The 18,825-nt window shown below is 44.0% G+C and overlaps 1 protein-coding gene across 3 annotated transcripts in view; it reads right to left on the minus strand.

Annotated features, from left to right (window-relative positions):
- Positions 1-18,825, minus strand: part of enox1 (ecto-NOX disulfide-thiol exchanger 1) — a 393,944-nt gene that overhangs the window by 68,941 nt on the left and 306,178 nt on the right. For all 3 annotated transcript variants that reach the window (XM_067992518.1, XM_067992517.1, XM_067992519.1), the window contains exon 10: positions 15,371-15,478. In XM_067992518.1, coding sequence (XP_067848619.1) covers positions 15,371-15,478 — 108 coding nt within the window. The remainder of the gene's footprint in view (positions 1-15,370; positions 15,479-18,825) is intronic.

Consider the following 18,825-nt stretch of genomic DNA (forward strand, 5'->3'; position numbering starts at 1 on the left):
TCAACACAGGAACTCTCAGTCTCAACACAAGAGCTCTCAGTCTCAACACAAGAACTCTCAGTCTCAACACAGGAACTCTCAGTCTCAACACAGGAACTCTCAGTCTCAACACAGGAACTCTCAGTCTCAACACAGGAACTCTCAGTCTCAACACAGGAACTCTCAGTCTCAACACAGGAACTCTCAGTCTCAACACAGGAACTCTCAGTCTCAACACAGGAACTCCCAGTCTCAACACAGGAACTCTCAGTCTCAACACAGGAACTCTCAGTCTCAACACAGGAACTTTCAGTCTCAACACAGGAACTCTCAGTCTCAACACAGGAACTCTCAGTCTCAACACAGGAACTCTCAGTCTCAACACAAGAGCTCTCAGTCTCAACACAAGAACTCTCAGTCTCAACACAGGAACTCTCAGTCTCAACACAGGAACTCTCAGTCTCAACACAGGAACTCTCAGTCTCAACACAGGAACTCTCAGTCTCAACACAGGAGCTCTCAGTCTCAACACAGGAACTCTCAGTCTCAACACAGGAACTCTCAGTCTCAACACAGGAACTCTCAGTCTCAACACAGGAGCTCTCAGTCTCAACACAGGAACTCTCAGTCTCAACACAGGAACTCTCAGTCTCAACACAGGAACTCTCAGTCTCAACACAGGAACTCTCAGTCTCAACACAGGAACTCTCAGTCTCAACACAGGAACTCTCAGTCTCAACACAGGAACTCTCAGTCTCAACACAGGAACTCTCAGTCTCAACACAGGAACTCTCAGTCTCAACACAGGAACTTTCAGTCAAACGTTTGCCTGATGGAACTGAGAGACCAGCTGCAATACCTGAGCTTTTATTCAGAAGGGGTAATCACAGGTTTATAAACTGCGGCTTAATCTCGCCTCCGGTTCACTGGCTGCCCGCGCAACCCCTGAGATTCAGCGGTGCGCACATTCAAACGCGCCCTCATTATACCCGGAAGTGGGCGCATTGGAGACGGGTTGCGGTCACAATCACAAAAATTGGTACTTTTCATCTCCCACTCCACTCCAACCCGCCCGTTCTTGGGGGTTAAAATTGCCCCCTTGGTCACTGCTCTGTTAACTCTTGGTTACTAGTCTGTTAACTCTTGGTCACTGCTCTGTTAACTCATGGTTACTGCTCTATTAGAATCATAGAATCATAGAAAATTTACGGCATAGAAGGAGGCCATTCAGCCCATCGTGTCTATGCCGGCCGAAAATGAGCCACCCAGCCTAATCCCACTTTCCAGCATTTGGTCCATAGCCTTGTAGGTTACAGCACTTCAGGCGCACATCCAGGTACTTTTTAAATGAGTTGAGGGTTTCTGCCTCTACCACCCTTTCAGCAGTAAGTTCCAGACCCCTATCACCCACTGGGTGAAAATTTTTTTCCTTATCTCCCCTCTAATCCTTCTACCAATCACTTTAAATCTATGCCTCCTGGTCACTGACCCCTCCGCTAAGGGAAATAGGTCCTTCCTATCCACTCTATCTAGGCCCCTCTTAATTTTATACACCCCAATTAAATCTCCCCTCAGCCTCCTCTGTTCCAAAGAGAACAACCCCAGCCTATCCAATCTTTTCTCATAGCTAAAATTCTCCAGTCCTGGCAACATTCTTGTAAATCTCCTCTGTACCCTCTCTAGTGCAATTACATCCTTCCTGTAATGTGGTGACCAGAACTGTACGCAGTACTCAAACTGTGGCCTAACTAGTGTTTTATACAGTTCCAGCATAACCTCCCTGCTCTTATATTCTATGCCTCGGCTAATAAAGAAAGTATCTCGTATCCCGTATGTTTCTTAACCTCTGTTCCTCTACACCTCTCAGTATCCTCCCATTTATTGTGTACTCCCTTGCCTTGTTTGCTCTCCCCAAATGCATTACCTCACATTTCTCCGGATTGAATTCCATTTGCTACTTTTCTGCCCACCTGACCAGTCCATTGATATCTTCCTGCAGTCTACAGCTTTCCTCCTCACTTTCAACCGTACGGCCAATTTTTGTATCATCTGCAAACTTCTTAATTATGCCCTCTACATTTAAATCCAAATCATTAATATGTACCACAAAAAGCAAAGGACCCAGTACTGAGCCCTGCGGAACCCTACTGGAAACAGCCTTCCTGTCACAAAAACACCCATTGACCATTACCCTTTGCTTCCTGCCACTGAGCCAATTTTGGATCCAAATTGCCACTTTCCCTTGGATCCCATGGGCTTGTACCTTTTGACCAGTCTGCCATGTGGGACCTTGTCAAAAGCCTTGCTAAAATCCATGTAGTCTACATCAAATGCACTACCCTCATCGACCCTCTTTGTTACCTCAAAAAATTCAATCAAGTCATTCAGACATGACCTTCCCTTAATAAATCCATGCTGACTGTCCTTGATTAATCAGTGCCTTTCTAAGTGACAGTTTATCCTGTCACTCAGTATTGATTCCAATAATTTGTCCACGACCGAGGTTAGACTGACTGGACTGCAATTACTCGCTCTATCCCTCGCTCCCTTTTTAAACAATTGGGCAACTAGCCCCTCAATCTGGCTGCCTGGTGCATGGGAAACCTGGAAACACAAATACTCACCTTCAATTAAGCTGCGATCACAGATTGCGACGCACTCAATTCGCTTCTGCGTTCCCCACGTGAATATCTACGGACGCGCTGGGTACCTGACTCCAAGTGAAAATCATGCCCAGAATATCCAATCTGGTTGACATTGGACAGGAGATTGGTCTGCCCTTTGTCCATGTCCTTGTCTCTAAACAGCTTGTTATCCAGTCCAGATTAGGTGGCCCAGCTCCTCAGGTTTCATTTATTCGTTCATGGGATGTGGGCATTGTATGCGAGGCCAGCATTTATTGCCCATCCCTAATTGCCCTCGAGAAGGTGGTGGCGAGCCGCCTTCTTGAACCGCTGCAGTCCGTGTGGTGAAGGTTCTCCCACAGTGCTGTTAGGAAGGGAGTTCCAGGATTTTAACCCAGCGACAATGAAGGAATGGCGATATATTTCCAAGTCAGGATGGTGTGTGACTTGGAGGGGAACGTGCAGGTGGTGTTGTTCCCATGTGCCTGCTGGCCTTGTCCTTCTAGGTGGTAGAGGTCGCGGATTTGGTAGGTGCTGTCGAAGAAGCCTTGGCGAGTTGCTGCAGTGCATCCCATGGATGGTACACACTGCAGCCACAGTGCGCCGGTGGTGAAGGGAGTGAATGTTTAGGGTGGTGGATGGGGTGCCAATCAAGCGGGCTGCTTTGTCCTGGAAGGTGTCGAGCTTCATGAGTGTTGTTGGAGCTGCACTCATCCAGGGAAGTGGAGAGTATTCCATCACACTCCTGACTTGTGCCTTGTAGATGGTGGAAAGGCTTTGGGGAGTCAGGAGGTGAGTCACTTGCCACAGAATACCCAGCCTCTGACCTGCTCTTGTAGCCACAGTATTTATGTGGCTGGTCCAGTTAAGTTTCTGGTCAATGGTGATCCTCGGGATGTTGATTGTGGGGGAATTCGGCGATGGTAATGCCGTTGAATGTCAAATGGAGGTGGTTAGACTCTCTCTTGTTGGAGATGGTCATTGCCTGGCACTTGTCTGGCACGAATGTTACTTGCCACTTATCAGCCCAAGCCTGGATGTTGTCCAGGTCTTGCTGCATACAGGCACGGACTGCTTCATTATCTGAGGGGTTGTGAATAGAACTGAACACTGTACAATCATCAGCGAACATCCCCATTTCTGACCTTATGATGGAGGGAATTCATCGATGAAGCAGCTGAAGATGGTTGGGCCTGGGACACTGCCCTGAGGAACTCCTGCAGCAATGCCCTGAGGCTGAGATGCTTGGCCTCCAACAACCACTGCCATCTTCCTTTGTGCTAGGTATGACTCCAGCCACTGGAGAGTTTTCCCCCTGATTCCCATTGCCTTCAATTTTACTCGGGCTCCATGGTGCCACACTCTGTCAAATGCTGCCTTGATGTCAAGGGCAGTCACTCTCACCTCATCTCTGGAATTCAGCTTTTTTGTCCATGATTGGATCAAGGCTGTAATGAGGTCTGGAGCCGAGTGGTCCTGGCAGAACCCAAACTGAGCATCGGTGAGCAGGTTATTGGTGAGTAAGTGCTGCTTGATAGCACTGTCGACAACACCTTCCATCACTTTGCTGATGATTGAGAGTAGACTGATGGGGCGGTAATTGGCCGGATTGGATTTGTCCTGCTTTTTGTGGACAGGACATACCTGGGCAATTTTCCATATTCTCGGGTAGATGCCAGTGTTGTTGCTGGCAGCTTGGTAGAGGCGCAGCTAGTTCTGGAGCACAAGTCTTCAGCACTACAGCCGGGATGTTGTCGGGGCCCTGTGATGGTGGGGATATCGGGAGGAGGCCGAGATGGATCATCCACTCGGCATTTCTGGCTGAAGATGGTTGCAAACGCTTCAGCCTTGTCTCTTGCACTCACATGCTGGACTCCACCATCATTGAGGATGGGGATGTTTGCAGAGCCTCCTCCTCCCATTAGTTGTTTAATTGTCCACCACCATTCACGACTAGATGTGGCAGGACTGCAGAGCTTTGATCTGATCCGTTGGTTGTGGAATCGCTTAGCTCTGTCTATAGCATGTTGCGTCCGCTGTTTAGCATGCATGTAGTCTGAGTTGTAGCTTCACCAGGTTGGCACCTCATTTTTAGGTACGCCTGGTGCTGCTCCTGGCATGCTCTTCTACACTCCTCATTGAACCAGGGCTGATCCCCTGGCTTGTTGGTAATGGTAGAGTGAGGAATATGCCGGGCCATGAGGTTACAGATTGTGCTGGAATACAATTCTGCTGCTGCTGATGGCCCACAGCGCCTCATGGATGCCCAGTTTTGAGCTGTTAGATCTGTTCTGAATCTATCCCATTTAGCACGGTGATAGTGCCACACAACACGTTGGGTGGTGTCTTCAGTGCGAGGACGGGACTTCGTTTCCGTGAGGACTGTGCGGTGGTCGCTCCTACCAATACTGTCATGGACAGATGCATCTGCGGCAGGTAGATTGGTGAGGATGAGGTCAAGTATGTTTTTCCCCCTCATGTTTCATGTTGGTTCGCTCACCACCTGCTGCAGGCCCAGTCTGGCAGCTATGTCCTTCAGGACTCGGCAAGCAGTGGTGCTGCCGAGCCACTCTTGGTGATGGACATTGAAGTTCCCCCACCCAGAATACATTCTATGCCCTTGCTACTTCCTCAACATGGAGGAGGACTCATTCATCAGCTGAGGGAGGACAGTATGGTGGTAATCAGCAGGAGGTCTCTCTTGCCCATGTTTGGCCTGATGCCATGAGATTTCACGGGGTGCAGAGTCAATGTTGAGGACTCCCAGGGCCATCCCCTGCCAGGGATGGTGATGGAAGAGTCTGGGACATTGGTTGTAAAGGTATGATTCTGTGAGTTATGGCTCTCTCTGTCAGGTTGTTGCTTGACTCGTCTGTGGGACAGCGCTCCCAAATTCGGCACAAGTCCCCAGATGTTCGTGAGGATCGACTGGGCTTGGTTTGCCTTTGTCGTGTCCCGAGTGCCTAGTGGTCTGATACTGGGTTTATTCTTATTATGAAGACTTTTTTTAAGCAAGATTTTACAACTGAGTGGCTTGCTAGGCCTTTTCAGAGGGCAATTACAAATCAAACCACATTGCTGTGGGTCTGGAGTCACATATAGGCAAGACCAGGTAAGGAATGTTGGTTTCCTTTCCTAAAGGGGATTCATGAACCAGATGGGTTTTTACAACAATCCAGTAGTTTCATGGCCACCATTATTGATACTGGTTTTTTTAATTCCAGATTTTATTTAATTAATTGAATTTAAATTCCCCAGCAAGGAAGGAGGCCGTTTGGGTTAGGGTTCACGAGTCTGTGCTGGTTCTCTGCAAGAGCAATTCAGCTAGTCCCACTCCCCTGCCCTATCCCCTTAGCCCTGCAAATTTTTAACTTTCAAGTACTTATCCAGTTCCATTTTGAAGGCCATGATTGAATCTGCCTCCACCACCCTCTCAGGCAGTGCATTCCAGATCATAACCACTCGCTGTGTAGAAGAGTTTTTCCTCATGTCGCCTTTGGTTCTTTTGCCAATCGCCTTAAATGTATGTCCTCTGGTTCTTGACCCTTTCCACCAATGGGAACAGTTTCACTCTATCTAAGATTGTGCTTGGCTGCAATACTTCTAATGTGGAGAGTGGCCACTTGGGCAAAGGGCTTCTTCGGAATCTTTGGACCCAGACGCACCATATTTCACAACTCAGAGGGCTGGAGCAAAGGGAAGAAAATTGGGATGAATATCTCTGGGAAGGAATGAATGTTGATGAATATACTTTTCCCCATTGTCGGCTGGGTTTTCAGTAGACCACACATTATGTCATGGACAGCCCCCTCCCATACTCTCCAGTCGGTCTCCAGGTGCACCACGCGTGCAGACAGAACAAAAGTTCCTTTACAGAAGTTAATAGAGAGAATTGGTTAATGAGCATTTGGAGAGTGAGGAATGTGACTGGTAGATATTTCAACTGTTATTTGCCTCACTACTTTTTGATTTTAGGTTCTCAACCAAGGTTTCAATGTGGAAAATATTGAAAGAGAAAGTAGAAGATTGTATTGTACTGGGTGAAACCCAACTTCCTGGGTTTTGGATCCTTCACAGAGGTGGAACAATTCAGTGTTAAACCATCAGTTTCTTGGATTAAATGTTAAATGCGAGGAAGTGATCTTCCAAAGGCTCTGTGAGAAACCCTTAAAATTCTGTATTAGGGTTTGTGTTTTTAGCTCTCCTGCTTAAAATAGGAGGGTTAATGGAATACAAGGTGTGATTAAAAATTAGAATGAAGAATTTGGAACATCAGTTCCCACGGATATCACCTGAAATACTGAAAATCAAGTATGAGTTGAGTCATTTTCTAAGGACCAAAAAATAATTCAATTCCATGTGGAAAAAGATTGTGTAAGATGTAAAACTGACTAGATTTGGGCCTAGAAATTTAATGAAATTGCCCTGTTTTACGGGCATAAAACGAGCGCAAAAGCATCCAATATGGTGGGCGCCGTGCACGGGCACATTCTGAGCCCGCCATATTGGTATAGGCGTCAAAAGATACGTCCGGGGCCCATGCCTGAAACCGGTATTGTGCCATTTTCATATTCAAATTGGGGGTCTAATGCCTGTTTGAGGCCCCTTTATAACACTGGACTACCCTGAACACAGCTGGCATTTTGCTGGCTGCGTTCAGGAAAACCAGGTCTACATGCAGCCGAACCAGCGATCCTTAAAGGGGCCGCTGCAGGCTCCTACCTTTGCTTTGTAAAAAAATACTTACCTGAATGTGGAGCCTATATACTGGGCCTCGGGTCTACCTGTTCCGGTGCAGGGGACCTTCACTGAGCCCAGTTCATGCTGGCAGGAACAGGTGTGCTCCCCATGGTGTGCTATCTGTGCCTACGATTTCTCTAGGCCGGAGGGAGGAGGTAGACAGTCAGTTTCTGTAACAGGAGCACACATTCATACCTCCTCCCCCTTCAGTCCCATACCTTAAAGAGAACAGGCGAATGATATAAAAGGACCTGGCATTAATAACTCAAATCTTTACGAAAAGTTATATTCGCTTATGATAACACTGGTGTTGGAATAACAGGAGAAAGGGTTTCTTTCTGTAATTAATCTCTCCTCAGCAAGCGGGAGCAGCTCTTGGAATCAGAATCCTTTTATTAAACAAAATTAAATTTGTGATTGATTCAGTGCGATTGAAAATAATTCAGGGAATGGTTATATCACGGATTTGTTTGAACAAATAATAGAGTAACTTTTCTTCATGAGCTGAAAATGTAATTTTGTTTTCAAACTTGAGCTCTACTTCCATCAATAAACCAAACATTAATTATGTTTAATATAGAAAAGGGATGAACACAATTTATATTTGCAGTGAAGGACAGTCTAACTAAGATTGATAGGAAAATTATGAGCAAGTTTTGGGCTATTAGACAACAGATGCTTGTTGAGAAGCAATTACATTAAGATCAAGTAGGTTTAATGTATGGTATACCCCGGGCATTGTTAAAGAATTTTCATATTTTGGACCTTCTCAGTCTTTGGTTTGTGGGGGGGTGTGCATTACATATTTGGAAGGGTTGCATTCATGTCTCTAGCCCTTGTGATGATGTGCAGGCTCATTTTCTTTTGTTTTCAAGAAGTGTGAGGTAAGGATATTTGTCATTGGACGTCCTCAGTGGGAACTATCTATCAATAATCTGGTATCCAAGGCCTTGGCCTCAATTCAAATATTGACGTTGATTGGCAGATGCAGGTTTGGAATCACAAAACTTCTTTGGGTAATGTGATCAGGGAAACACAGTGAAAATTCCAGGCCCTCCATCAACAGACTGAAGTTGACCTTGGTTCCAACCTCTGTGTGTTTTTTATGGCTGAGGGATGAACTGAAAACTTTGGACTACAGATCAAGAATATCCCAAGATTTAGTCAAAAAAGGTCCTTGTCCCCTCCAAAAGATAAATATGAAGTTGTAGTGTACTGTGTACAGTTCTGGGCACCTCACCTTAGATAGGATATATTGGCCTTGGAAGGAGTGCAGCGCAGATTCACCAGAACGTTACCAGGGCTCCGGGATTAGATTATGAGGAGAGATTACATAAAATAAGCTTGTATTCCCTGGAATATAGAAGGTTAAGGAGTGATTGATTGAGGATTTTAGGATTTTGAAAGGAACTGATAGGATGGATAGAAACTTTTTCCGCTGGTGGGACAAGGGGACATAACCTTAAAATCAGAGTCAGGACATTCAGGAGAGACGTTAGGAAACACTTCTTCAAGCAAAGGGTGATAGAAGTGTGGAACTCTCTCCCACAAAAAGCAGTAGATGCTAGCTCAATTAATAATTTTAATTCTAAGACTTATAGATTTAAGTTAGCCAAGGGTATTAAGGGATATGGAGCCAAGGCAGGTGGATGGAGTTAGGATACAGATCAGCCATGATCTCATTGAATGGTGGAATAGGCTCGAGGGGCTGAATGGCCTACTCCTGTTCCTATGTTACCATGTTACTGTGAAGGTTATGATAATGCCTTTGTTTACTTACAGCTTTTCAATGTTAGGATGAAGACTGAAAATCAACATTGGAAAAAGATAATTAGGCTGCTATATAAGTTGGGCTGACAGGAGAAGCCATGCATTAAAATGGTTACAGTCACAGGTCTCGTGGTAGGGCTGGGATTATTAAACCCCTCACTTCAGATCAATGAAATATTGAGCTGATCCCATTAATGAAATGCCTACGCACAGAAAGTTAGGAGAGGTAATAGTGGTGGTATAAATATTGGAATCATCTCTGAACTATACTGTGCTGCAGAATACTGAAACATTTACAGTTATGAAACAGATCATTGGCAGATTTAAAAGTTAGCAAAATGGGCAGGTACTGAGGAGAAAGCTTTGCAAAGTTACCTTTTCTTAGAGATTTGTGGAACTAATAGAATGGGAGAAAGGGTTTGAGAAGCATGATAAATAACGTGCTCTCTCGGCGATTTAGTGAGAAGTCTAGGTTGCCCAACACTGTTTGTGTTTGTCATCAGTTAAAGGATTATTACAGAGATTTGGGAAGGAAGATCTCTGCTCACTCTCGGCCCTTGGTTTGGAGAGTTGGAGAGAGTCCCATTTTTTTTTGCCCCAGAATATATCCTTTTATCAGGATACAAACTTTACAATTTGTGACATTATCTGAAGTTTGGGAGGATGATTCAGTATTGATCTAATGAAACAAACTTAGAACGTACTTGGCTTAATATACAGGGGTGACATCCAATATATGACTCCTCTTCACCTAACAATGTTTTTTATCCATGTATATTATACATTGAGTAGGATGGAGTTTTAAAATACACTTGGGACCTTATGTCCCATTCTCCAGTGTTGATGGGAAGTGGAGCTGGAGGAGTTGGGAGGGGCCAATGGGAAACAAGCTGAACTTGTTTAATATGTAAGGAGTCGCACAACACCAGGTTATAGTCAAATAAAGCTGTTGGACTATAACCTGGTGTTGTGCGACTCCTTACATTTGTCCTCCCCAGTCCATCACCGGCATCTCCACATCTTGTTTAATATGAGCTGTAAGGTCAGCAATGCACACGCGTAAAGCCTGAAAGGTTTCTTATGCATCTCAGAGGGAGAAGACATTTCTGTTTTCTTATTACAGAGCCAGATGCTTGGCCTTCCACATGGGCAAACTACATTGCGTTCGACAGGTCTTTTATTATTTTTTAAGCACATAAGGTTCTCTCTCTCTCTGGTATGGGAGTCAGATGGGTGTGGCTAAAACAATTGGTTTAGACAGACACCCAGGTGGTTTCATTGAGGCCAGGCCAACAATGTCAGCTATAATATTAAATGGACTGTCACATTCAGAAAATAGATAGTTTCTCAGGAATGAAAAGTCACAGATATAAGATAAAATCTCCATCTGTGGCATGTTTTACATAAACTAAAGCAAGTGAACTACATTACGGCTCCCAGTTTTAACCAGCAGATTTTCTTTCAATTTCAAATGCAGCTTTAGTTTCTTCCAAGCCCCCTTCATGGTTAAAACTATAAAATACGATGTTTTGAACAAAAGCTGACAAATTGCCGGTATAGAAACGGTTACACCAGTGCCAAATATTCTACCGTTGATCAATAATGATGGCAGTGGTCACGTTTCCCACAGACTCACTGAAACAATCTAAATTTACTAAAGGTAGCCCATGAAATGCCTCCTGCAGACATCAAGGGGCAAGTGTAAAAGGACTTTCATTAATAGTATTGCCACGTTGTTAACTGACTTAACCTGGAAGATGGAGACCCTTGATGCACATGACTGACTGACTTGAAGGTCCATTCTAAGAAACAACTGAAGAAAGTACAAGGTCACCAAAATCCCAGTCGTCCAGCACACTTATTCCTTCCACAGCGGAGTCACTTAGAAGAAGCAATAAGTCAGCAGTGTGATGTCACACACAATCCACCAGTACTAGTGGACAGTAACATGCCTGCTCTCCTCCAATTCTGGCCTCTTGCGCATCCCCGATTTTCATCGCTCCACCATTGGCGGCCTTGCCTTCAGCTGCCTAGGCCCTAATCTCTGGAATTCCCTCCCTAAACCTCTCCACCTCTCTCTCCTTCTTTAAGATGCCCTTTAATACCTACCCCTGTGACCTCACCTGTGGCTCGGTGTCAAATTTTTGTTTAATAACGCTCCTGTGTAGAGCCTTGGGACATTTTACTACGTTAAAGATGCTATATAAATGCAAGTTATTGCAATTGTTGATACTTTATCTCACCAAATGCTACGTCCACTGTTATGTTTTTGGGCCTTTTTGCCATTCTTACTCTGAGTATTTCAGCTTCCATATTTTAGACTACTCTCTAGACTGCTTCCATATTTTAGACTACTCTCTAGACTGCTTCCATATTTTAGACTACTCTCTAGACTGCTTCCATATTTTAGACTACTCTCTAGACTATTTCCATATTTTAGACTACTCTCTAGACTATTTCCATATTTTAGACTACTCTCTAGACTGCTTCCATATTTTAGACTACTCTCTAGACTATTTCCATATTTTAGACTACTCTCTAGACTATTTCCATATTTTAGACTACTCTCTAGACTATTTCCATATTTTAGACTACTCTCTAGACTATTTCCATATTTTAGACTACTCTCTAGACTATTTCCATATTTTAGACTACTCTCTAGACTATTTCCATATTTTAGACTACTCTCTAGACTATTTCCATATTTTAGACTACTCTCTAGACTATTTCCATATTTTAGACTACTCTCTAGACTATTTCCATATTTTAGACTACTCTCTAGACTATTTCCATATTTTAGACTACTCTCTAGACTATTTCCATATTTTAGACTACTCTCTAGACTACTTCCTTAGGCTCCCTATGGTCTTGAGAGTATTTTCTCTGGCTTGGATACCTTGGTAAGTTTTAATTGGATTCCCAGGACAATGAACAGAAAACCTTTCTTTGGAATTGTTTTAGCTACTGGATCTAGGATTGTCCTCCTTGTCGAAAGTGGCAAGAGTCACACCAGACCTTATTAGAGGCTATAACTGCCAAACGGATTTACTGAACAATAGATCGACAAGCAAATACATTTTATATCAGATGCTGGACTGCACTAGCTCCTCAAATAGGGAATATAATAAATGGTTTGTGATCTCTATGCTAAAGTATAATTTTAGTTGTTCTTTTCTTCTGGTAATCTTACCAATTACAGGACCTACCTCATCTCTTGAAAAGTCCTAGACCAACAATCTCTCAGATTTCAACAGCCAAACTAATTAAATACTGCCGCCCCCCCCCGCCTTTGTGGATTTGAACAGTGATCATCCAAATTCAAAAGGGACTGCCGGTCATGCACTGAATAAATCACACACTGTATTTTTGATTGAATTGTGTCCCTCCTATTCAAGTCAACAGCCTCAGAGACAACTAAACAGCAATCCTTACAACATTTGCACTGAGTTAAGTTGCGGCCATGACTCTGAATGCAGCTGGTTTTAAACACCTTCTGCACTGTGGCTGAATTGAAGAAATTCTGACAGACACCTCACTGCACAGTGCAGGATCCCCTCAGCGCTGAGATACTCACTGGACTCTGCGCTCAAGACCTGGAGTGCCTCTCGAGTCCACAACCTCCTGTCGAGGAGGTAAGAGTATTACCAGTGTGAGCCAAACTGACGATAACAACTGGGCCCGTTTCTTTCAGTATCAGCAAGGCGTGTATCTTGTGTCTGTTATGTGATGTGCTGCTTCAGTCAATGTCCCTTGCTGTGCTGCAGCTCTCAGATTACCTTTGAACAACACCTCAGCAGATTTACCAACACATGCTAAAAAATACAATTGGTGCTGTTTTTATATGGCGGAACAGGCTTGAGGGGCTGAATGGCCTACTCCTGTTCCTATATACGCTTATAAGTTAAAGATAGCACAAATGCAAGATAAATTTTAAAAATTCTCCTTCCTGTGGAGTGCTGCTGGCAATTATACTGAGCTTTAAAAAGTACTGATGCTAAACGTTCATGCTGGGATCGCTCAAAGTATTGTGTACACAAGACTCAATAAAAAATACTAATAACCTTTGGACAGAATTAAAAATCTGCCAACGACTCTTCCAGCTTGAGTTTGAACGGCCCTGGTGTGGTATTGCAAGGCACCTAAAAAGTAAATGGCACCGGGTTCTAATCTGTTAGCAGTTGGAGAGCCATAAAAGTAATTTGCGTTTCCCAAAGAAAGTGAAACTCTGAATATCTGGGTAGATTTTACAATTTGGTGCTTCCGGTGCAGACTCTGCACAACAGGAGCACAAGTCAGGAGTCTGGACACTGGACACAGAGGTCAGCCCGTCTGGTTCTTTGGCTGCCTGATTATCCATCACTAAAATTGACCTCCGCACCTGAATTTCCGACACGCATTCCATCTCGCAAAGCTCTATCTCAGGAGCGTTGAATCTTAATGTTGACCCCATAATTCGACTGGATAATGTTTATTTGCTGTGTATACACAACAGAATCATACATCACAAAAGGAGGCCATTCGGCCCATCGTGCCTGTGCTGGCTCTATGAAAGAGCTATCCAATTAGTCTCACTCCCCTGCCCTTTCCCCACAGCCCTGCAAATATCTCCTTTTCAAGTGTTTCTCCAATTCCTTTTCGAAAGTTACTATTGAATCTACTTCCACCGCCCTTTCAGGCCGTGCATTCCAGATCAGAACAATAGTTCCTAAATTACAGCAGTGACTACACTTCAAAAGCACTTCATTGGCTGTAAAGCACTTTTGGGGGTTCTGAAATCACGAAAGGCGCTATATAAATATACACGTTCTTTCTTTACTAAATGAGACAGCAATTCCTTCACTTTCACATATTTAAAATGACCCTGTTAACCGTAAAAACCACTGCAGAAAGATTATTTGGACTTCTTTCCGGTTATAGAGTGGAATTACAGGGATCTTGCACTGGGGGTAATATTGATTTTGTGCAGTCGTGTGAAGTGAATCATGGTGAATCGGCAGCCAGTCTTACCTCTCTCCCTATTTTTATTTCCATTTGACTTCAGTGGAAATAAAAATCAGGAGATGTAAAACGAGCTGTCGGTTCATTATTAGCGGATTTACACTATCGCACCAAGTCAAAAATACTCCCACTGCATGGCACACAAGCTCTACTTAGTGTTCCCCACCAAATTTGATTTTGTTGACTGTACATGATGGTTAGGATTTGCTGTTTCAATGCTCCTAGTGTAATTTGGGAGCTCATATCTGGAAATTCCTCAACCCCTGCCTGCGATTTTCCGCCTAGCCAAAGTAATGGTTGGAAAATCACGAGCAGGGGGTGTTGAATTTCTGGATATGCATGGAGAGTGCAGGAGTGAAAAATCTGGCTGATATTTTATGGATATATGGTAAGGACAGGGTAATCCTTTTTGCTGTATGATACCTGAAATTTCTCTTATCTGCACAGTCACATTGAGAGAGTGCTGTTGATGTCAAGCTTATGTACTCTTGCTGGCATTGGCACTCTTTAATATAAAGGAACGTGATCTCCTGGCTCCCAGTATCATCAGAGAGCCACGGAGCGACCCCTGTCAATGGCCAGGCTCGTCCAACATGGCTCACCGATTTTTTTATCGCTAAACTCTTGTGAAATTATCTCAATAAGAACATCTCTGGTGTGTTCTGCCATAGTTGATTTACTGTTGCCTGCTATTGTTCTTTTTGATTTTATTACAACATTCGTCTAGCTTTGAAAATTGTGATCGTGCACTGAGTGCAAATCCAAGGCAAAATGAAAACACGGCCTCCAGCGACCTTTAATTGGAAGTGGCAGCAGCAGCTAAAGTATCAGAGGGGCTGGGGGGGGGGAGCGCTGTACAGAGGCTGCAGGATTCCACTTAGTGCCATTCACCTGACTCTACCAGTTAAATATTAAACCACTTAACATGACCCAGCAGTACCACTACTAATATTCCTTAGGCAGCTCTACTAGCCTATAGTGTGCTGTAACCTTTCTATGATTCTATAGCAGGCATGTTAACAAACTGGGACCTTAGTTCATTTTTGGAAGCTAAAATATTTGTTAATATTCCTAATGTACAATATTAAATACTCTACTCGCTTTAGTTGAGATTGACAAGTTGTTTCACACTCTATAATCCCAGCAAGACAGAATTCTATACCCTTCAATTTTAGTGGGTTGCTCTAGTGTGGATGTAATGGATGCTGCTTTGCCAGTTAATCCTTTAAAAGTGCAATGATGGTGATAGAGGAACTTACCTTTTCTTTAAGGACTGTAAGTAATGCCTGTACTTGTGATTTTTCCTCCTTCATTTTCTCTAGTTCCAATTCCTTATTTCTGTGTTGTTCCTGCAGTGCTAGCAGTTGCTGTTTAGAAACAACGCTGTTATTAGTCAAAGGGCCAAGTGACTGTTGTACAATTATTAAACTCTTCGAGGGCTGAAATTGGACGTGGGCGGGGATGCAAAACAGACGGTATCGCACCGGGCGCCTGTTATAACTTCTACCCGATAATATCGGCCGTCAGGCACAACGGACGGCAAAAGTGATCCCACCTGTTTCCTGTCCCCTGGTCAAGTCCAATTTCAGCAATGGCCATGATGAACATTTTTGAATGTGGAGTAAAATATGAAAGCTCCATAATATTAAAATGCATAGGAGTTTTATTCCAAACTATAAACTCTTTAAATAAAAACTGAGCTCCAATTTCCAGCACCAGGACCATAGCTACTTCCATCTGGAAACTCTATATGAACAGGAACATACATCAGCTAAAATGTCAAATTATCATTATGCTTAAGCAACACCGCCGTAATTATCATGTTGAACACACTGTATTATCAGTGTAGCCCAGATATTTATAAGCAATAGCATTTTTACAAACTGTGAGTGTTCAGTTCATAAATGAGTCACAGTAATGAGTTGCTGTCATTAACCTTAATAGAAACCATGAAGTGACTGTGGTCAAAGAAGCGGAAATATTTTATCAACAGATTGAGAAAGTGTCTCAGTTTTAGTTACATAACCTGTGTACAATGCGTAATCGCCAAAGTCGAGATTAGCATTGATGGAATACTTATTGCCTTCTGGGCCTCTGCGCACAATCCCATGGCCTTCATGAACTGGACCGTGTTCTGCTCCATCCATGGCCAGGTGGTCAATGACCAGCAATACAGGATCATGCAGATCAATGCTTGCTTTCCCCTGGCAGCAGTCATGATGCCTTCATCTTGAGACAATTTCTGCACCTGGGCTATTTGATGGGGAAGGTACACAGCAAGGTTGACTTTGAGGAGACCTGGCTTGTGAGGCAATTGAGACCATCACAAATAGCAGCAGGGTGAAGGTACATCAAGACACGCGAAGCCATCCGGATCATTATGACACATACTATAGGCCCCTTGATGACTGACTAGATCAGGGGTGCCAGGGTCTTTAAGATTATTATAGATGCTGCACGCTCCACACTTGTGCAGGTCACGAACACCTTCACAGTTACTACCAGATCGTGCCAGGTGGTTGCTCAGTTCACATCTTTCTTTCAGGTGCAGACGCGGTGAGGACTGTAATCACTGTGCTCTGCAGCTGAAGAGGGCGTTAGCTGGTCCTCCAGCCAGCAGGTGGCCTGCTCCTCCTCTGCACCACCATTTGTTCCTTGCTCGCTCATGCTCCGCCTAGCTAGGGTTGCCAACTCTCCAGGGTTGCCCTGGATTCTCCAAGAATTGACGACTAATCTCCAGGTCACTGCTGTGGGCAGCGCGGGAGAAAAATCATAGGGGCAAACTGAAATTCTACGGGTACAATGCAGACACGTCCCCTCAAAGAAAAAGGGTGGCACTGCCAAATTCAGAGCACCCTGGTTGTCTAGAAGTATACGGGGCAAGATAAAGCAGAAAAAGAAAGCTTATGACTGTCGCAGAAAACTAAATACTGCAGAAAGCCTAGAGGAGTATAGAAAGTGCAGGGATCACGTTAAAAAGGAAATAAGGAAAGCAAAGAGAGGGCATGAAAAAATGTTAGCTAGTAAGATTAAAGAAAACCCAAAGATGTTTTATCAGTACATTAAGAACAAGAGGATAGCTAAGGAAAAGGTGGGACCTATCAGGGATGATAAGGGTAACTTGTGTGTAGAAGCAGAGGATGTGGGTAGGGTTTTAAATTAACATTTTGTCTCCGTATTCACAAAGGAAAGGGATGATCCGGACGTAGTAGTTAAAGAGGAGAGGTGTGAAATATTGGATAATGTAAACATAATGAGAGAGGAAGTACTAAAGCGACTGGAATCCTTGAAAGTTGATAAGTCACCAGGGCCGGATGGATTGTTTCCTAGGCTATTGAAGGAAGCCAGGGAGGAAATAGCGGATGCTCATTAGATACAGGGTGGGTACCGGAGGACTGGAAGACGGCAAACGTAGTACCATTGTTTAAAAAGGGTACAAAGGTAAGGTCGAACAATTATAGGCCGGTCAGTCTTACCTCGGTGGTGGGCAAACTATTAGAATCAATACTGAGAGATAGGATAAACAGTCACTTGGAAAGGCATGGTTTAATCAGGGATAGTCAGCATGGATTTGTTCAGGGAAGGTCATGCCTTACAAATCTGATTGAATTCTTTGAGGAAATGACAAGGAGGATTGATGAGGGTAGTGCAGTGGATGTTGTCTACATGGATTTTAGTAAGGCATTTGACAAGGTCCCACATGGCAGACTGGTCAGAAAGGTAAAAGCCCATGGGATACAGGGAAATGTGGCGAATTGGATCCAAAATTGGCTCAGTAACAGGAAACAAAGGATAAGTCGATGGATGTTTTTGCAAATGGAAATCCGTTTCCAGTATTGTGCCACAGGGCACAGTATTGGGTCTCTTGCTGTTTGTGGTATATATTAATGATTTGGACATGATTATAGGGGGCATGATTGGCAAATTTGCAGATGACACAAAAATTGGCCGTGTAGTTGATAGTGAAGAGGATAGCTGTAGACTCCAAGAAGATATCAATGGGTTGGTGGAGTGGGCAGAAAAGTGGCAAATGGAGTTCCAACTGGAGAAGTGTGAGGCAATGCAGTTAGGGAGGGCAAACAGTAAAAGGGAATAGCAGTAAATGGGAATATATTGAGAGGGGTAGAGGAAGTGACAGACCTTGGAGTGCATGTGCACAGGTCCCTGAAGGTGGCAGTACAGGTAGATAAGGTTGTAAAGAAGGCATACGGAATGCTCTCCGTTATTAGCCGAGGTTTAGAATACAAAAGCAAGGATGTAATGATGGAACTGTATAAAATGCTGGTAAGGCCACAGCTGGAGTATTGTGCGCAGTTCTGGTCACCACATTACAGGAAGGATGTAATTGCTCTGGAGAGAGTGCAGAGAAGATTTACAAGAATGTTGCCAGGGCTTGAAAATTGCAGCTACGAGGAGAGATTGGATAGGCTGGGGTTGTTTTCCTTGGAGCGGAGGAGGCTGAGGGGAGACTTGATTGAGTTGTACAAAATTATGAGGGGCCCAGATAGAGTAGACAGGAAGTACCTGTTTCCCCTAGCGGAGAGTTCAAGAGCTAGAGATTTAAGCTGATTGGCGGAAGGATTAGAGGGGACAATAGGAAAAACCTTTTTACCCAGAGGGTGGTGGGTGTATGGAATTCGCTGCCCGAATTGGTGGTAGAGGCAGGGACCCTCAACTCTTTTAAAAAGTACCTGGACCTGCACCTGAAGTGCTG

Source organism: Heptranchias perlo, chromosome 11, assembly GCF_035084215.1.
Source record: "Heptranchias perlo isolate sHepPer1 chromosome 11, sHepPer1.hap1, whole genome shotgun sequence".
Taxonomy (NCBI): domain Eukaryota; kingdom Metazoa; phylum Chordata; class Chondrichthyes; order Hexanchiformes; family Hexanchidae; genus Heptranchias; species Heptranchias perlo.